Raw genomic sequence first — 21,107 nt, forward strand, 5'->3', positions numbered from 1 at the left:
ATAGTCGTCTCCACGGTAATGAACATGCGAAAGTAGTAATCGTCTTGATTAGACTCAGGGGTGCCTATGTCTTGATGAGTGAGTGTGTGGACTAAATATCCGTATGACGAGGTTGCTGGATCAATCCATCAGAAGTTGTGCCGTACTAGAGGTACACTAGATATGATGATTAGGGCTGTGGAGTGAGGTGTAGCCCCTCCCAGGACCGAAACCCCCTAGATATACTTGCTTCTCGGTTTTATTGTTCAAACTATTTTAAAGTCAACAGTAGAGGATACAACTGAATACATGCATAACACTATTTTACGCTAAAACTAAACAATAAAGATTTATCCTTGAATTACCCTTTATGCATCTATCAACACCTTGAAATAGTGTAGGATTTGTTGAGTATCTTCTGTACTCACTCTCGCTGTCATTCAGATGAGGAAACCGAAGCTGATTTCACTGGAGATGAATGCGAGAATGAAGAGTAGAGTTAGAAGTTGCATTCGCATCCTAGCTGCTTGTGTCTTTGGTTTGTTGCTTTCCGCTGTGTTTTTGTTGGTTGTTCGACCAGATTTGTAATACAATATGGTTTATACCATTTTCTACTCTGAACCTTAATACTTATTTACAAAGTTTGACTGTGATGCCATGACTGTTATAGTACGCGTATCAGCTATTTGATCTAGGGTCTGATATGAGAGGTATAGAGGATCTCAGAAAATTAAGGTCTTACACTAGCCATCTACATATTTAAATTATGCAAGTATTGCTACTAGTAAAGTTGCATCATGTTGCTAAATACTGCAAATTTTTTTGACATTTTCTATGCAATTAAATGAATTTTACTGAATTTAAACGCATAACTTGCAATTTAAACAATTAAAATAATAATAACATAATTAAATACTGCATAATTCCTAAAATAGATGCAAAATTCAAATTCTAGAGGTATTTCTATGCAAAAAAATGGAGTCTTTGGATAATTTTTAGAACAACTAGGGGCCTACATGCAGGAGGACCAGGACTACGCTCAAATAAAAGAAAATCCAGGGGCTAAAAGTAAAATTTCAGGTTTTTTCTTTATTTTCCACCGGATTCATCTTTTATTGGGACGACCTGCTAACATATGGGCCGTCCCATCCGACCCGCGCACTTCCAATAAAACGGGGGCGTCTAGGGCCTCAACTGCCAGAGCCGGAGGCGGTGTGGCGTCCATGGGCTGGCACACGATGTCCTGGCACGGATGCGCTTTTGACGCGGCCAACGGTTGGCGGTCGCATGGGTAGGGTGTGCGTTCGGCGCAGCCCAACCACAACGACGATCATCAACGGCGTGGGACCTGTGGCGGACCGGTGGCTCAGCATCGGGTGGTGGCACGCGGCAACACCACTTCGGGCAGCGCAGAGCCGATTTGGTCAAAGGAGGTGGTGGATTGCTGCAAGCACCGGTGGGAAGACCCCTCGACTTCCATGCCGGCGGTGAGCCAAGCACCCCCTTTTTTCTGTGGCGATGGCCTTCAAGTCACCGTGTCCTTGTGCAGGGGGACAAACGCCGGTGTTAGGCCAGCGACGTGGTGGCAGCTGTGGGCCCCACTAGTACTGCTATGCTGTGCATTATTCATGCTATGGTGCTATGCTATTCACACTATTGCTACTGTTCATGCTATTCACGTAGATGTACATATCCGAGGCAAAAATAGTAGTAGCTAGGAAACATACCAAATCAATTATACCTTTCAATCCTTGCGAACGAGACGATCCAATTTCCTAGCTTGGTCTCCGACAGAGCTTCGTGCTGATAACGTGTTGAGGAACCGCTGCTAACAGGTGTAATCCAGATATTCTAGCAATAAACAATCACACAAATAGGAGACAGAATATTAGGGAAAAACTTTGTCTTTATTTCATATGTGTTCAACAATGAATACTTTACCTCATATTTATAGTGCAAAAACTCCTAAGAGATAGACTCAATCTTCAAGAGATAAAGACCTATTCCAAAAAGACCAAACTCTAAGAGATCAAGACGGGCCCACATTATGTTGTAAAACTCCAGGTTTCCTAACACATATTACCTCCCTCAACTATTACTCGAGTCTATTTGTCCCCCTCCCCCTCCCCCGAACCGCAAAACTAGATATCCCACCTCCCCCAACTATTCAAATTGATGTAATTTACCTCTTTAACTGGTTTTGATGGTGGTTTCATCCTACGTGGCGACAACTGTGTAATGTTGATTGGGTTCTGAAGCTGAGGTGGTAGCCACGTGGGATCAAGGTGGCTACTGACTAGGCAACCAACTAACTAGGATTATGAAGGACACATGGTGGCTCCTAATTAGTTTGCTAAGGCTGGATGTTGTGGTTTTATATCTAATTTTGGCCATCGGTTTTTGATCTATTGGCTCGAATTGATGGCGACCTACGGTGACCACTAAGATGACGAAGGGGCTCGGGCACAGTGGTGGCGTTGCCGAAGTTGGGCTGAGACCACGCCGCTGGCCTTGAAATTCGACAACTAGTGGCAAGGGAGCATCAAGGCCAGACGGGGATATCACCTAGAGCAACAGGGAGGTCGGAGAGGGGGCAAAACAGCTGTTGATGATTGAGGGTGGCGACGACCTCAGGACTTAAATGATGGTGACGCTCCGACAACTAGGGAGCGAGGGCACTGGAGCGGTCAGCCGGTGATGACGAAGCTCTGGGGTGACTTGATAGCGGCAGTGCGGCCTGAAATCGGAATGACAGTCAAAGGGTAGAGGTGGCATGGATCCACAGAGCCACCGCCACCTCCTCACAGCTCGCCTCTGCCGCCCTCCTCCTCATCGTACGCCTTTGTCTGCCTCAACTTCCCCTCCCTCAGCCAGGCGACGCACACCTCGCGAGCTCACTCGATGCCTCCGTCGTTGCCAAGCTCACCGCCATCTGCCACAACCCCCGCCCCTGCTTCTTCTTCTCCACCTCCAGCCACCATTGCGATTCCCTCCCCGATGCTCCATTGCCCCAACCGAGCACACCACCATGCTCCTGGTAACTCACCAGTCTCATTTTTGCCCTTCCCCGAGCCTAATTTTGGCCGAAGCTGAGATGCCCAAATCAGGCCACCGCTGAGCCTGATTTCTTCTGGTCGGTAAGGGCTCCATCCAATTCCCCTATTCTCCACCATCTCCTAGGCTCTATCTAGCTTACCGCATCTACAATTTACACCCTCATTCATCGAGCTACGTCAGCGCCATGTCACCACCTCCCCTGCCGACCGCGCGTCACTGCGAGCTGAACCCCAGCAAGCATTGATCCCGAACCACAGGTAGTACCCTAGTGGCGCCACCCCTAGTGTTTGCGGTGCGGCGACCTCAGCCTCGTACACCCCGATGCCCAGCTGTGCCGTTCACGATCAGCATGTCACTGGTGGGGAGCAACACCATGTTGCCCATTACCCTTGCCAATGGCATTTCCTTGATCGCCCACATTGGGTCCAGATCCGTTGGTGTCCAGATCCGTTGGTGTGATGCGGGCGCAAGTCTGGTCGGCGGGGACGAACGTGTTGTTGCGCAGCACGAGTGGTACGCACCTCGTGGTGCGCTGGCGCAGACCAACACCTCGGTGTGCACTGGCACATCCGGCTGGAGTGGGAAGAGGACGGAGGATACAAACGACGGGTATTTCCTTGGCATGCCGCTAGGGACGGTGGGTAGGCGCCGGAGCGAGGTACGGATGTATGGGTTGAAGACGGTGTCGTCGGCGTAGGGGGTGATGGAACAGGTAGAGGTTGTTTTCAGCGTCTAGCTCCATCGTCTCGTCCAGGAACAAGAAGAAGGTCAGCGCCATCGTGTCGGCAATGGCGGTAGCGGTGGGGAGAGGATGGGAGTGGAGCGGGTGGCTCTGTTTTTTTGGATAGAGAGAAAGGAGGGAAGAAGAAAAAATGAGATGTCATATGACACGGGGCCCACTACCACGTGTGACCCACGTCGGATAAAACCATCGTCCTAACCGCTCAGGGAGTAAAGACAAACGGTTTCAATTCTTGCATGAGCTTCCATATCTAGTTTTCGAGTTCATGGAGGAAATCGGACAGAGATGATAGATGATAGTTAAATGAGTCAAAATAGACTATTTCCTGGTTGAAATAAGTCCAATACCAAAATCTTTGGGGACGCGGGCTTCTCGTCAGTTCACGAAACTCTAAAAGTCCACCGTCTTCAATTTGTTTAGCCCACTCATAGACAATCCATTTGGCCCATAAAATAAAAAACAGGCCACTTATACCCCGTATTTTGAAACTTCTCCTTTTGGTGATCTCGTACCCAACAATAGACGCTTGCTTGCATCCGCAAGAGTGCAAGTCGAGAATGAGGCGAAGGAAATGTAAAGTTTGGGGAGGGGGTGCCAGTACTTTGTAGTATTAGCCTTGTTTGTTAGCTAAATGCCTAGATCCTAACCCTAACAGTCCCAGTAAAGGCGCTCCTCGCCACCATTGACGGTATTAGTTTGCTACTGGTGCAGTGGTGCTCAAGTTCTTATCTTCTTCAGTAGGGACCTCTCACTTTCACTTTCACCTATAGCGGCACTACGGCACTACCTATAGCAAGTTCTGCGTGCTGTCACGCCACTCCGACCTTTCACCGCTTCCGATGCTGCCTCTTGATGCTTCCCTTAAAGTTTGGCCTATACCATCACGACATCATCCACAGAATCACAGAGAGGATGGAGTGATGGACCAAGCTTATCCATCGGCTTGATCGATCAGGTGACCACGCTTCTCCATACAGAAAACTCCTAAAACCACACTAGACGTTTGAAGACTTTTTCCTGGAGTCTATCTACTACTCAAAGAAAAACAATGTTCAGATAGCTGAAACTCTTGAACAGAACCAAACGTTCTGCTGATGATGGTCCGGCGTTCAAGCAGTAAACAAGCCTAAAACAGATGACAAGATGCTAATCTCACTGCTCATATGGTAAGAGCCTAAGACATATGTTTGCGGTGTAGACACGGCCCAGCAAGCAAGCGCCAAGATGCAGCGAAACAACCCAATCCCATGAGCCAAAGCTGCGGAAAATGGAGAAGGAAAGTGACAAGACGATACCAGTTACCAGAAGCAGAGACTGGACTACTGGACGCATCGAGCCGAACCGGGGAAGGGGCGAGAGACACGGGTCATGGGGCACCCAAGTTAACCCGTGTGCAGAGTTCAGTCTCAATTCATGACTCGTGCATGAGTAGCTGTCAATGTGCCACCTCGAGTGTAGCATCCTGGCAATGCCATCAAAGAAAAACAGTGGCTTCACCGCTCAGTTCTGACTGCTGACCGCTGGGCAACATATTTGCCATGGATATGCGACAAAAGAAAAGGCAGAACTGAAAGTGCACTTAACACTTCTTGATGATTGTTACTACATCCGAACATGCGACAAAGTTCATTACTCATCTAAACAAGTTATTTCAGACTGGAAACTGAGCAGCAGCAACATTCTTACAGCCAGAACGCACCCATCCCACGACGGGTTGTACCAACAGAACACGAGTCAAACGACAAACTAATCACGCACGGAAGCACACCGCAAATCCTAGCGACACTGGTTGACGGTGACGGCGCACGCGCTCGCGCCCACCCCTCCGAGCTCCGATCCGCGCTCTAGTGGCAGAAGATGACCTTGAGCTCGCGCGGCGCGGCGCACTCGTGGGTGAGCGAGGGGCTGTCGTGGGCGTAGGTGAAGGCCTGCGGGCACTCGCGCTTGAAGAACTCCGAGTACTTGGACGCGCGGCAGGTGCGCGGGCTGTTGTACATGTTGCGGCAGCACAGCTCGTCGGTGTGGAAGGCCTCGCAGCCGCTTTTGCACGCGAGGACGCTCCCGGCCGGCGAGCGCAGCTGCAGCTCGCTGGGGCAGGTCTGGGTGAGGTCCTTGCGGCAGGCGAGGACGGGGCAGTTGCCGCGCCCCTCGTGCGGGGTCACGGACAGGCCCACGTTGAAGCCGTCCACCACGCTGACGCCGTACGAGGTCTGGTCGTTGCCGTGGTGGAGGTTGACCTGCGCCAGCGTGGCGGGCGCCGCGCCGCCGAGGCCGCCGCACTGGAGCCGGCCGCCGCAGTCGCCGGTTGCGCAGTGGAGCTGAGCGCCGGCTCCGGTGCAGCCCGTGCGCGCCCAGATGCGGCCGGACCAGGTTTGGGTGGGCGCTGGGAAGGACTTGTGGGAGAGGGCCGGGAGGAAGAAGCCGCCACCCTCGAGGACGTCGTGGCCGGAGTTGGCCTGGATGCCCGGCCACACGGGGAAGGGGCAGTTGTTCACGACGGTCAGGGTCATGGGGGCGTAGTCAGCGACCAGGAGGCCGCAGCTAAGGAGGGAGGTGGCGAGCACGAGGATCATCTTGGGAGAAGCCATGGTGGTGGGCTGAGTTCTTGAGCGGGTTGTGATTTGTGGTGGTGACGAGTGAGGGCCGGGGTTTAAGGTGGTTTTATAGGACGTGGTGGTCGAGTGGGCGTCGTGGGGGGGTTTTGGCTTGGGCCGTGGTGATTGGTGAACTGGTGTTTGTGTCCATGTCCGATGTATCGTCTGCCTTTGCCGAGTACTAACAACGACAGAGCTCAGTTTAGCTTCCATCCACATCCTCTATCAATGAATCAGCGCTGCACTTGTCTCACTGCAATAATACGTACACGAATATTTGGTGTACCATGTAAATGCAGTACACATAAATAATTATCTCTCCGGATTCTTCTCATGCTTCTAGCTGGAGTTGCATTTTTTTAGGAAGGGATTATATTAAAGATGAAGTACAGCACATCCCCTGATTACATGAATAACCTAATAAATAAATAAATTACATTGAAAGCTTCGAGACCCTTAACGCTTTCTTCTCATCTCTGATAACATCTGTCTGTTGGATAGGACAATGCAGAATGTCACAATCACACAACAATCCTCGTATCAGAACCGTCAACCAACCCCAAACTTTGGATACGCAACGCACAAGAACCGACCCGAAGCACATCTAACTCCATAGTGGAACATCAGAAGTTGCCTCGCCGGTTACAACATAGGAAGCTCAGAACCAACACCTCCTTCCTTGGAACGACCAATTTGGGAGGTCCAGTAACATCATTCGGCAGCGCCAGAAGTAGGGCCAACGACCCGAATCCAAAACCACCAACATGGATGACAAGCAGCTCTCCTCCATTCACAAATAGGAGGAGCATGTCAAACCTCCCATAGATCAAAGAGAATTTATTATAACTCGCTAAAGATTGCCAAAAGAATCTGATGGCAATGCCGTCGCAAGAAACCACGACATGCGGGGAGGCCATGCCATGATGAACTCCAATGGTGATCATGCCTCACCTAATGCAGAGGTTGTCGCCGCTTGGAGGACCACTGAGGATGGCAACAACGACGAGAAAGACTATAGTCAATTGGAGCGTTGACCTAATATTCAACATACCACCACTTAGAGCAAAACTTAGGGATTTATTTTGGACTAAACCTAGTGCTGCTAGATGATCTAAAGGGGAGGGCTCCCCTCTCCTTCTCGCCGCCACTGAGGACACTGGAGGAGGAGAAAGAGGGGGGCCGATTGGCGGCAATGGTGGAACCCTTGGGCTAGGGTGTCACAAGAGCTAGGCGGCGGCAACGTGAGTTGTTAAGCTCGCCTCAAAAAAGATGTCACCACGTTTGGTTCATTCAGAACTATTTTAAGTTTGATGCCAATGCTGTTGTATTTTATCACTGTATAGATTTGCTATAAGATCATACGTGCTCACTTGTTTTAAATATATTTTTATGACGCTGCATTTCATAAGGTTTTAAAAGTACAATGCATTAGAGACCGATGACCTTTTTTTGGAAAAAAGGAGTATTAGAGACTGATTATCAAAGTTGTGTTTCAAAGATTATGGTAATGTCTAGAACGACACTAGTTTGTCATGATAGCATCTACAATCATACAGGACATATGTGTCGATGCCTTGCGTTTATCTTCTCGGCCTTGTTACCATGAGCGGCTAAACACGGCGCCATGTCCGTTTAAACAGTTACCACCACCTTGAAGCTGCCGATCCTTGAACCTACTTTCTCAAAGCAGCTTTAGAAAATAAGCAAAATGGCATCCAAAGTTGCACAGACCATTTTATAGTTCCGCTTTAGGATTTATGTATAGAACTGATATGTCATTTCCCTAGACTGAATCCTGCTAGCTACTAGGTTTGTAAATGGTAATCTCTCGAATACCGATGGTACTGGGCTAGTGGCCGGCTACAATGCTTTTTTACACGATGCTTTCTTCTTTCCTTTTTTTCTTTTTCTTTTGAGACGCACACGATGCTTTCTTGGCCATGCATTCCAGGTTCCCCATGCCATTGTCATTGTCTTCTCTTTGCCAGCCCTTTTTCCCTTGTGCAAAGCCTGTGTGCACTGCATACCCTGTGGCCTGTGGATAAGCACATGCAGTGAGACATAGCACGAGCGAAACAAAGGAGGCGCAGGGCATTGGAGGGCTAGAAGAGGAAGAGGAAGAGGAGGCGTGCCAATTTCTTGGGAAAGGGCGCACGGTTCCTCTGGTGCAGCAGCGGCTTTAAGCTTTAGCATCGGTGGATCGCTGAAAGCCTGGCCCCGGCGGCCGTCGCTGCCGTTCCCTGCAGCGTGCAGGCGAATCCTGCCAAGAGCCTCGTGTAGCTTCGTGGGTGCTATCATGAGTCGTGACATGAGACTGAAATGCGAATGCTTTCGCTTTGTTCGCTTTTCACTCCAACTTTTCAGTTTTCGCACTACGCAGTGGAGCCGTCCGCCCCACATGTCGAAGAGACGAAGAGCGGGGAATGACGATGTACAAGCAACGAAGATGGGCCAGCAGTAACAAAACAATCTCACCACGGACCACGGTCCTCCACGATTCCCCCACTGATCAGCACGCAAACATGACCAAGACTGTGCCTAACATTTATTACATGAACTTCAGTTGGTGCCAAATTAAAGGTTGAGAGAGGCGAACAGGATCGATTAGGTCTGCCCACAGCGGGAATGGCATACAAGGATACAACTCTATGGAGTGCGCTGTATCTTCCTCTTCGAGACAGCTTGAACAATCGCACCAGCGATTCAGTCGCGGATGCATCGGAATCGAGTCCAACTCAGTTGCGCCAACGTCCACAAGCCACTGGTGCATGGCTGCCTTGGTCACAACTCACAAGGCCGTTGATCCAGGAGGCTTAGTTTATCACAGCTGTTTATTTATATTAAAATTAATGTTAGAAAAATAGATAAAAAATTATAAAATAAATGAAAGAATTTATAGATATATGAGTATGGAGTGAACAAACGGACATCGAAATAAGTCTTGCATACGTAGGGAAATGCGAAGTTGTATTTCCGCACGAGAGGAACGCCGTCCTGCCGCTGCTCCGCGTGCCCTCAAACCACTCGATCGAAGAAGGCCGTGGCGTGACGTTTCGCGTTTGCACCGGGCTCGGCAAGCTCCATCGTGCATGCTTGATTCGGCCGGGCCGAGAAGAGGAGGGCACCGCAGCGATCGCGAGTGACATGGGCACTATGGGATGGTGGCAGGCTGGCGGCAACTTGTTTTCCTCCATGGGCTGGGCCGTAGAGGCTATGCTTAGCCAAACTCAGTTCCTTGGGCTATGGAGGCCCTGGCCCAACGTGTTCTTAACCTGTGTATGCCCAACCCAACCGATATTTCAGCTCAGCTCAGCTATGAGGAGGCTGTATGTACTAGCGAGAATTAATTTTGTTGAAAACTTTGCTAGAACATGCCAAAGATGCTACAAGAGTATAAGGCCGTGGAAAATACAGTGTAAACATACTTGATTGCATTTACTAGAAGAAAAATTACACGTGAAAATTGATTTCTTTTTCGTTGGCCCATATTGCCTCTGTCTTGCTTTCTATCGCATTTGGCTATGTAAAAAGATTAATTAGGTGGATTGGCGTGTCTATACCATACTTGTTTTTTTTACAAGAGCATGATAAAGAAGACTAAAAAATTGAGTTTACTAATTTTAAGCATCTTAATATTTATTTATGAATTTATTAATATTTAATACATTCATGTAATTATGAGAAAACAGTTATACTTTCATGCATGTACATAATTTTAATATGTAGACGCTAGTAATATGGACCTAACTAAATTTGTTTCATATTTTTTTTTTTGAGTTTTAGATACTTTTCTATGCATTTTAGATTATTTCAGCCGATTTATCAATATAACTATTATTCTTTTCGCTATTTTTCTGAAATTTGTTAAAAAAACTAAACCCTACTGTAGCTATTGTATACGTGTAAGTTATGTGCATGTATATATATACATACATATATGTATCCACATATGTATAAACACTTACGTTGAATCTATATATATATATACACACACGTAAATATATATAAGACCTATATAAACAATACCTACATTAACTTGACGAATCGCTTAAAATCTTGATGCTTTAATAGATGTAATAGGTGTGTGGAGCAGCCGGTAGACAGCAAAAATTCCCATGAAACAGCAAAAATTCCCATAAAACAGACGTCAATACTAGGAAACGACTAGGACACAGTCGCGAAATGTAGAAGGTACCAGACTTGCCGATTCATCACGCGACCGAAGACCGGAGTCTCCCCAACCGCCCAAGCCATATGCCGACGTGCCCACTTGTCACGTCCCTATTGGCTCAGTTCCTAAACCGCACCATCGAGAGCCTTCTCGAACGGCCCTCCGATCCCAATCCAACGGTCGGTTTCTCCCGCGCCAGAACTTTCTCGAAACCCGTCCCGTCCCATAAAAATAACGACCAGCTCCTCCTTTCCCCAGCACTTGTTGCAAAAAGCAAAGCGAAGCAAGCGATCGAATTCGCGGCGATTTTTTCCTAGATCTCGAGTTCTTCTAGTTTCGATTCCTTCCTCCGTTTGAGCAAGTGATTCAGGGAGCAATGGCGAAGGGGGAGGGTCCGGCGATCGGGATCGACCTCGGCACGACCTACTCGTGCGTCGGCGTGTGGCAGCACGACCGCGTGGAGATCATCGCCAACGACCAGGGGAACCGCACCACTCCGTCGTATGTCGCATTCACCGACACCGAGCGGCTCATCGGCGACGCCGCCAAGAACCAAGTCGCCATGAACCCCACCAACACCGTCTTCGGTACGTGCTCCACTCCTTTCCCTCTTTGCAAGTACTTAATACCTTTCGCTGAATGCTTAGGGCGTCATATATGTGCGAGTGGTTAGTTTGGATCTGGATCAAGCAGTGAAGTTGATGCATTTGTATTACATGTATACTACTATTTTTTCAAGTACCTGCTTTTAATTATCTGTGTTTAATTTTCCGTGCTTCGAAGCAACAAACAGAGGAACATGCTAGCAGAAATTAACGATAAGACTCTGCACAAAATTAATAGTGGAGTAATCCGGTAGTAGTAATTTAATCTGTAACGGATCATGGAATTTGACGTGCATATACTCTTAAAATCATATGAAACTGGGAAGTTAGCGCTATGTTCCGCATCTTATAATCATATACTATTCTAGTTTATAGTTTGCTTGTGGATGTTGGTTGGTCTGTTCAGTTCTATAGATAGTTGGAACTGTTTTGTGACAAAATTAAGCATTTCCTTGAGCTCTATCTTGTTGCTCTACTTGTGTACAGATATTGCCTGTGGAAATCAGATTAACTGATGACAACATATTGTGATGCTTGCTATGGCATTTTTGCTTTCTCTGCTCTCTGTTAATACTATAGGTTGAACGAATGGGGGAGATCTTGTGTCTTCTCCCCCAAATTTTAGAGGGTAGTGTAACTTATGACCTTGTCCTTTCTTGTAATGCAGATGCTAAGCGGTTGATTGGGAGGCGTTTCTCTGACCCGTCCGTGCAGAGTGACAAGAAGCTGTGGCCGTTCAAGGTCATCCCTGGCCCTGGCGACAAGCCGATGATTGTCGTCAATTACAAGGGCGAGGAGAAGCAGTTCGCCGCCGAAGAGATCTCTTCCATGGTGCTCATCAAGATGAAGGAGATTGCCGAAGCCTACCTCGGCTCCACGATCAAGAACGCAGTGGTGACAGTGCCGGCCTACTTCAACGACTCGCAGCGGCAGGCCACCAAGGACGCCGGTGTCATTTCCGGCCTCAATGTGATGCGCATCATCAATGAGCCCACCGCTGCCGCCATTGCCTACGGTCTTGACAAGAAGGCTAGCAGCTCCGGCGAGAAGAACGTGCTCATCTTCGACCTTGGTGGCGGCACGTTCGATGTGTCGCTGCTCACCATTGAGGAGGGCATCTTCGAGGTGAAGGCCACTGCCGGTGACACTCACCTTGGCGGAGAGGACTTCGACAACCGCATGGTGAACCACTTCGTCCAAGAATTCAAGCGCAAGCACAAGAAAGACATCAGCGGCAACCCGCGTGCGCTGCGCCGGCTACGCACGGCCTGCGAGCGCGCCAAGCGCACGCTGTCGTCGACTGCCCAGACCACCATCGAGATCGACTCTCTCTTCGAGGGCATCGACTTCTACTCGACGATCACCCGGGCTCGCTTCGAGGAGCTCAACATGGATCTGTTCCGCAAGTGCATGGAGCCCGTGGAGAAGTGCCTGCGCGACGCCAAGATGGACAAGAGCACCGTGCACGACGTGGTGCTCGTCGGCGGCTCGACCCGCATTCCCAAGGTGCAGCAGCTGCTGCAGGACTTCTTCAACGGCAAGGAGCTGTGCAAGAGCATCAACCCCGACGAGGCCGTGGCGTACGGCGCCGCGGTCCAGGCCGCCATCCTCAGCGGCGAGGGCAACGAGAAGGTGCAGGACCTGCTCTTGCTCGACGTCACGCCGTTGTCCCTCGGTCTCGAAACTGCTGGTGGTGTCATGACTGTGCTCATCCCGAGGAACACCACCGTCCCGACCAAGAAGGAACAGGTCTTCTCCACCTACTCTGACAACCAGCCGGGCGTGCTGATCCAGGTGTACGAGGGTGAGCGCGCCAGGACCAAGGATAACAACCTCCTCGGCAAGTTCGAGCTCTCCGGCATCCCTCCTGCTCCCCGCGGCGTGCCCCAGATCACTGTCACCTTTGACATCGACGCCAACGGCATCCTCAACGTCTCTGCTGAGGACAAGACTACGGGGCAGAAGAACAAGATCACGATCACCAACGACAAGGGCCGGCTGAGCAAGGAGGAGATTGAGAAGATGGTGCAGGATGCTGAGAAGTACAAGGCGGAGGACGAGGAGGTCAAGAAGAAGGTGGACGCCAAGAACGCGCTCGAGAACTACGCCTACAACATGAGGAACACCATCAAGGACGACAAGATAGCCTCCAAGCTCCCCGCGGAGGACAAGAAGAAGATTGAGGACGCCGTCGATGGAGCTATCAGCTGGCTGGACAGCAACCAGCTTGCCGAGGTGGAAGAGTTCGAGGACAAGATGAAGGAGCTGGAGGGTATCTGCAACCCCATCATAGCGAAGATGTACCAGGGCGCTGGCGCGGGCATGGGCGGCGCAGACGGCATGGATGAGGACGTGCCGGCCGGTGGGAGCGGTGCTGGTCCCAAGATTGAGGAGGTCGATTAAGCTGTCGGTGGTCTAAGGCTAATCTGGTGGTGAGGGAAATGAAGTCTAAACTCTGGGGAAGGTTGTTTTGGTGTTCAGGGTCTCTGAACTCTGAATCGTGGATTTCGGTGTCGTGTCTTAGCTTTCTAGTTGTGGAAGTCATGAGGTGGAGAAACTTTTGAATGAGCAATCGCTCTAGCTGTGTAATTACCTTTTGAATGTGCAATCCTTTGCTCTTAAGATCACAAGCGCTGAATTCAACTGTCCAATGCAACATATGATTCTGTCTGGGCAGCGAGCTCTTGGAGTATAAGAATGAGGATTTGTGCTGATAGTATACAAACCACTGTTGGATCCGAGAAATGTTCAAGGGCAGCATGTCACATAGGACAGCTGACTTCTTCCTATGCTTTCATTCTGGAATCAACATAACAACAGACGAGACTGCGCGAACCTTTGGCTGTAGTTGCAGGCTCAGCATTAGCTCCATATATTATCTTGTTTAAGGCAGCTAATGCTGCATATATTCATGTCGCACAAAATGCATGCTCTTTCTTTTTTGTGCATACATCTTGTTGCACAAAACTTCTTATTGGGTTGTAGTTGTAGTTGGCAGGCTCAGCGTTAGCTGCATACAGATTAATATAGGTTCTTTTCTTTAGGGCGATCGCATGAACTTTATGAGCTTAAGGTAGAATTACAACATTTGGCTGCTTCCAAGTTTGAGATGCTGTCAGTCCTACGTACAGATTAAAAAAGAGATCGCTTAGAAGAATAATATTAGCACAGTTATTTCTTTCTCCTCTACTACATATGAAGGAAAGCTGCTACAGATTTCTCCCATGTCTACTGTCATGGAAAGTAATGCTTCACCAGGCATCTCGTGTAAAATTGGATGCTTGGTTGAAAGACAAAATGTACGACTCTTTTCTCTCTGTTTTAGAGGTGTGCCGTTTCTAAGATGTTTTATCAAATCTTTACTCGCTGTGTTGTTTTCTGCTTCATAACTGAAGTGAATTCAGCAAAATACTTGGATTCAGCTACCTCACTTGGGAGTGAAGAGCTAAATGAAAGTTACGCAATGAAATCTTTAGTTTATTTACGGTAAATAGCATTGCAAATTTTGGATGGAAGAAACTGGTGTTAGCAGAAAATCACAATCAAAGATACAAGCAAACAAGTAATACCTTTAGAATTTTATTTTGTTAATTGAACTTGGTACAAAATCTAGAACCAGCAACCCAACCATAAATGTAGAACATGAGGGTTAAAAACTAAAAAGACACCCATTAAACAAAAGCTAGACCAAACTAGTCATCAGCCAAGTCATTGTTGCTGAAGAGACTTTAGTACAGCACAGGCACTAAAAAGACTAGCCACACAACAAGCATACTGAAACGTTGGTTCTCAGCTCATTTCGGCATTAATCTGGGGTCACAAACGAGAGCAGCATGGTGAAGACCTTGCTTAAGTTAGGTCAATAGTAGATCATTAGCTCCGAAGTGTGGAGGTCGCAGTGAGACCCTAACTTCATGTTCTTCAGGCTCATTTCCTTGTTTCGGGACCATGATCTCAAGCACTGAAGCAGCCTCATCAAAGTATGCCTCCAGCTTAGCATCTTCAGGGATACGAGTAGATAGAGGTATTTCACGGATGAAGTCCCCAGGAGGGCAGTGCTCCGGCAATGGATCAGCAAGCTTGAAAACCCTACCATGTCTTCTTATGTGTGGCATCCTCGCAGTACTAACACAAACGATCTTCACAATGCCATGAGTAAGACTGTTCCTCCACGAAACCTTCACCTTCTGCTGATCAACAAATGGCAAGCTGACCATGATTAAGTAGCCCTGGTCATCCTCGTAGATAGACTTGCCAGCAGTCACTGGCCCGTAAGCCTTTCTCATTACCCCAGTGAATTCGTGGAGCCATGAAGGCTGCACGACTGAATGCATATCCACATCTTGAGTCTTCTCAGTGCAAGAATTCATTGGCAAGAAGGCTTCTTCATCCATGGCGTGTGGGAACCCCTCCTTCCTGCGCTTGCTACTAACTGGAGAGAGATCCATACCGTCTTCTCCTGAATGATTGGACGGTGATGACAAATTCAAGCCTGATCCATTTAGCAGCTTCTTTGGGTTTTGGTTACCACTGCTCTTCATGACAGGGTGTGGCCTCTCAAGCTCAAGCTCTGAGTTTGGCATGGTCCTCCATGTCCCAAAATCACTGGCCTCCTGTGGGATTACAAAATTGACCTCCCTCCCTGTAAGCTCTGCCCACCTCCTCAGGTCACCCTCAGTGAGCCCTGCAAGATTTGGTGATCTCACCACCTCAATTCCATGAATACATTGTGGGTTTGAGAGCCCCCGGTAATGCTTACGCTGCATCCGATGCGACCGGACAAATCCCCTGTCGACACTGAACGGGAACTGCGGCTCACTGGGCCGTGAGTGCCCATTCATGTAGCTCCTCAGCTGCATCTTCCCAAGGGAATTCTCCGGTCGCTCCTTGAACACCCACATGTACATGTTCTCCATGTCGTGCTGCACCAGGAACATGTCGAGCCGGAGGTCCGACTTGTCGAACCCCGACAAGCCGTTGGTGTCCCGGACGACCTTGTCCTTGCACTTGTCCGACAGCAGGGGCTTGAAATAGAACGTGAAGAAGAACCAGGCGCCCCAGATGCTGTCCCCGCGCTTGGCGGCCTTCCGGTTCCCGGCCTTGGGAGCACAGCTCAGCACGGCCTCGGCGTTGTACACATGCGGCTCGAGCCCGACGTCCAGCATGTCGCAGAGGTCCGTCTGCCACGGCTGATTGATGTCGGGCGGAGGCGCAACGCAGGGGGACACGGCGTGGGCGCGCGCGCCGAGGCCCCCTCCGATGAGGGCCTGCACCATGACGCCGACGGCGCGGTCGTCCGGCGCGGTGAGGTGGCCGGACGGGTCCATGGAGAGGAACGTGCACGGTCCGTTCTCCATGGACAGGGTGGTGACGAGGTCTTCCCCCATGGCTGGTGACTCGCGCCTCGGGGTGGTGGGTGCAAATGGCGGCCTCCGCCTCCTCTCCTCCCTCCTCTCCCCAGCCGCTATCTAATCGGTGGCCTCCTGATCCCTCCGCACTCCAAGAACGCGTCCCACAGCAACCAATCATGCGCCCATTCCATAACCCCCACCATCAATTCCCCCACAGATTTCACCACAAATCTTAAACCAGCCTCCTCCCCCAACCAAATCCACGACCCAGATAATGCTGCACTGGTACGAATCAAGAAAGGGAAGCAAAACTCTTCTAAACTAGAAGATGCGCAGAAGACAAGGAACGACGGGCGGTGGGTTAGCCGATTGTTACCTCCATTAGAGAACAGCCTTCGCCATTTAGTGCGAGGGCGTGGGGAGTGGGAAGATGCGGGAGCACGAGCGCGGGGAGGAAGGCGACGACATTGAGGGGTGGGGGTGGGATGGGATGGGAGGTTTGGAAAGGGGAAGGGATCGTCGTCGGGGGCGCCCGCTTTTAATGGCCTAGGGCTCGGAAGAGCCCTCCACCGCATACGGCCGGCACCGCTGGCGCCGTCCCTTTTCACGGCCACGGCGTTAGGGCACACGTTCGCCACCGCGTTAGGGCGACGCCATGCCGTCTCACCGGTTCGGCAAAAAGAAATTTCTTCGTGGAAAATCAGCGAATCACACCCGTAAAAAAAGCGAATCGCAAATCGAACATGATTATATTCGGTAAGTACTAGATATATTGTATTATTCTAAAGTGCTAATAAACTCATAGCAATGTCAATGACTCCGAATGACTTGATCTCGTCAGCTAGTTATCATTTTTTTTTGGCAAGATAGTTATCCCAGCTCAAGCTTTTCGTCGGAGTCAACTCCCAAGCATGGTGCTGGTATATCAAACTGCCTCGCATTGTCCACTGATTCTTCCGGCGGAACACATGAGCGAGAGGGGCAAATGATTCAACGTCCATCAATGGTCGGGAAAATCGCATCTTGTTCCATCGACGAATTATTAGTGGGAGCTGGGTTTTGCCATTCGTGAAAGAGTAGCATCATCCTGCTGCTTCTGGCGTTTTCGAGCCTTAACCGAAGCAAGCTGGACGGCCTCACCAAACCTGGCAGTGCCTGCCTGCCTGCCAGCCGGAACCCGCGACCCACGGAAGCGAAGCTTTGCGTCGCCGCTCCGGTGCCTTTTATGGAACGGCACGATGCGAGTGGCCCTCGCACCGCCACTATCCCGCAGCTTCTATTTCGTGGGCCAGGCGCGCGATACATGTCCCCTCCCCTCGCATCGCTTTGCTCTTCCAGTTGCGACTTGTCACTTTCTAGATTGCCGTGGGTGGCCAAGCTGCGTATTTGCTGTGGCCGATCCCGATTTGTTTGTGGCGACGACCCAAGTTCATGTCGATTCAGCGTGGCGCTCGACCATTTTTTCTGGATCCCAAGTGATTGTTCGGCGTTTTGCCTACGCTCGTTGGCAACTGGGTTAGTAGAAATATCCTTCTCGATTGATTGGGGCATGTTTCCGTATGGTTTGCTATGAGCGTTTCTCTTGACTGCTCGCACCCCCCAAAAAAAGAACATTTCTCTTAAATGGACAATGAAATACTCTGAACCTACCTACAATTATCTTCTGGGACTGTTTATGCATCAGGCACGTGCTTTCCCTGGAATATCATATCCATTGAGGGGATAAAATTTGAAGTAAAATTGTTGATTGGAGAGAAATAGCTCATCCCTTCGACATGACTTAAATCAAGATGTTTTCCGATTCGCAACAAAAAAGTTTCTTACAGATTCTCTTCTCACTTACAAACAGTAGATCGGGGCTTAAAAAAGGAAGTCCCAGCCAAATACTAACTCCTTCAAACTATAGTTTGCTTTACAATTGTTGTCAAACAAGTCGTTGCTACTTGTCGTAATACTATATAAGTGCCATTACTTAGTCCATGATAAGCTCATTGTTTCATGCGATCAGTGGCCACTGGCCAGGTTTCTGTGGTAACCTATGTGCGAAGCCCATGGATTCGAGCTCCTAACTATTTTTCGGAGTCGTGTTCCACACAGTCACGCAACTATAAACATAAACCATCTCCAAAGAAGAAAAACAAATGCATTGGTCGGTTATGGCGAATATCTCTTGGTCATACACTCATGCCGAAGTTTGAAAATAGCATGACCCAAAGAAGCGTTCATCTTTGACATGGAGGGTCCTCTTATCACTTTAGCGAAAGTTGCAGTTACTCGTTTGTTTATCAAGTAGAGAAAAACTAAAGGAACCTATCGCCTCTCTCCTCCTCTCTTATCATGGTGGTTGGTAGAATAATGCATGGTGGGCCTTGACGAAGCCACCAAAACAATTAACGCCGTTTGTTTATCTCAATGAACTAATGGTGGATTAACTTGGACATGGCCCCATTCAAGCATGTCACTTAGGATGGCGATGTGTTCGATTTCCAAGTCAGTACAACTGTACGAAAGTGACGAGATCACTTGAAATCTTCTCGGGGTTTTCTAGCGAAGTAGCAAGGTGATTCACATTAATAACGTAATTAGTTTTATTATAGTATTTTATTATGATAACATTTGATTAAAGATTAAAAATTAGTCTCTTTAATTTTTTAAAGAGATTAGCGTAATTTAGTTACAAAACATATAAAATCAGAAAAAGAGATAAAATTTATGTTAGTGAAAGAGAAAATTATTTATACTCTAAACTTATATTCAGATCGTATATATGTATTGGTTTGATTTGCGTACGATTTAATCAACTTATCTGTTGCCTGTTTGATGTGATGACCTTAAGTTACACAGTGCTTTATCTATTATCTCAGTAAGAATTTTGAATTTGTTTTATTAATTTTATTATGAATTTTAGCTATTGATTAATTGTATCTTATGTAGACTCTTTATTTAGGTATTTGATTTTTATAATACTTTTTTCTAAGATTATATTTGATATGTATCTTTTTTTTTCTATTTTAATCCTAATTTCAATTATTATTAATTTTATTTTATTTGGATTTTTATTTAGATATTTTGCTTCCACTGTATAGAAATTGAACCGATAATTTTTCATATCTTTTAGTTCTGAATTTATCTAATTACTAATCGTATTTAATGTAGACTCTTTAGTTAAATCTAGACCGTTAGATGTTAATAACAATGAGTGATCTAATTTTTTTTTCTTTTTTAAATTAATATGGTAATTTTATGGCTTTAAGAGTAAACATGATGTCTCATTTTTTTCTCTTAAATATTAAGATAATAGATAATATCACCTTATCTTCTCTGCAGTTGTTTGTTCCTTTCTCGTGTGGACCCTTCCTGGATGGCGATTAGAATCATTCTCACTGTTACTCCCTACGTTCAGAAATAGTATACATATTTTTTAAGGAAAAAATGTCACATCTCAAAAATACTAATTACGTAATTATGCATACATGATTGTCATCGCATGCGCTTACACGTATTTGTCTATCAAAAACTAGTTAAACATGTTTCAAATACCTTAGGAATAGATTAGAGCACTTTGAAAAATCTCTAAATACTTTAGACAAAGAAAAGAATAGAAGAAGGATGATGATGGGAGCCTTAAGAAAATTTCAACAAAAGAACCCTATCGCGGTCTGACCGCAAGCACACAAAGACTCGGGTTAAATAGATCGATCACTTTCTTTTACTCTCTCTCACTTTACTCTCACTCTTCGTCTCTTCACTCGACCCTAGAGAGAGAAAGAGAGGTCCATTTGTCGCGTTTGAAGGTCGGAGATTCGAGGTGGGAACTCCCATGAGCTTCTCGGAGGGTTTCCCTAAGTTTCCCACCTCTTTTCCTCACCGGAAAGCGTTCCTCAGGTATTTCCTCCTCTGTGAGCTTCACACCACTCCGGGTGCCGATCCGCGAATCAGAGCCTCCTCGAAGCATTCCAAGCTAATAGAAAGCTTCCATAAGCTGAGATGAGATATCCCCTACCGCTTTCCTATTTTTCTTTTTTCGAGCTAGATTCGACCCTCGTGTGGTTTAGACTCAAGCTCAACCTAGCCTAGAACCAATACATAGGGTATTTTGAATTTAGCTAAGTGGATGATGTTCGAATCACTTTAGGAACACTTCACTAGTCCTATAGAGCATTTTGGTACCCTTCGTTGTCAAAGGTTTTACCGGAGTCCTCGTCAGTGATCCTGCAAAGGCGCTGCCAGCAAGGTCTGGCGATCTGACACTCTAACTACCACTAGGGCCGGTTTGACTGTCAGTTGGAACCGAAGAATCCGAGTTGAAAACTGATACAGGAGTCTGACCGCCACTAGGGCTGATCTGACCGTTGGTGGGCAGTCTGACCGCCACCATGCCTACGGTCAGACCGCTAGAGGCCAAAACTCTCTGCTGGTCGTCGGTCAAACCGTCACCCACACGTCAGTCTGACTGTTAGCCTGTTAAGGTTGGGTATACTTATGTTACCTTGTCCGGAGTTTCCAACTTCGAAAACCTAATCACTTAGCGATCATTTGCAAATGCTTTCGAAACACGACATTCTATTATACTTCAAGCATGCATCATTTGCACATTTTTTTATCATT

At 47.9% G+C, this 21,107-nt stretch overlaps 3 protein-coding genes across 3 annotated transcripts; 1 reads left to right on the plus strand and 2 right to left on the minus strand.

Moving 5' to 3' along the window:
- Positions 1-5,352: 5,352 nt before the first annotated feature.
- LOC133909118 (osmotin-like protein) lies at positions 5,353-6,431 on the minus strand. The gene has a single exon (XM_062351407.1). The coding sequence runs from the start codon at positions 6,364-6,366 to the stop codon at positions 5,623-5,625; it is 744 nt and encodes a 247-aa protein (XP_062207391.1). The 5' UTR covers positions 6,367-6,431; the 3' UTR covers positions 5,353-5,622.
- A 4,354-nt stretch (positions 6,432-10,785) lies between these two features.
- LOC133909119 (heat shock 70 kDa protein) lies at positions 10,786-13,778 on the plus strand. The gene is made up of 2 exons (XM_062351408.1): positions 10,786-11,130; positions 11,816-13,778. The coding sequence occupies exons 1-2, from the start codon at positions 10,920-10,922 to the stop codon at positions 13,549-13,551; spliced, it is 1,947 nt and encodes a 648-aa protein (XP_062207392.1). The 5' UTR covers positions 10,786-10,919; the 3' UTR covers positions 13,552-13,778.
- A 919-nt stretch (positions 13,779-14,697) lies between these two features.
- Positions 14,698-17,016, minus strand: LOC133909120 (uncharacterized). The gene is made up of 2 exons (XM_062351409.1): positions 16,876-17,016; positions 14,698-16,776 (listed from the first exon to the last, which is right to left on the minus strand). Exon 2 carries the CDS (start codon positions 16,533-16,535, stop codon positions 15,003-15,005), a length of 1,533 nt encoding a protein of 510 aa, XP_062207393.1. The 5' UTR covers positions 16,536-16,776; positions 16,876-17,016; the 3' UTR covers positions 14,698-15,002.
- Positions 17,017-21,107: the final 4,091 nt, after the last annotated feature.

Source organism: Phragmites australis, chromosome 2, assembly GCF_958298935.1.
Source record: "Phragmites australis chromosome 2, lpPhrAust1.1, whole genome shotgun sequence".
Classification (NCBI taxonomy): Eukaryota; Viridiplantae; Streptophyta; class Magnoliopsida; order Poales; family Poaceae; genus Phragmites; species Phragmites australis.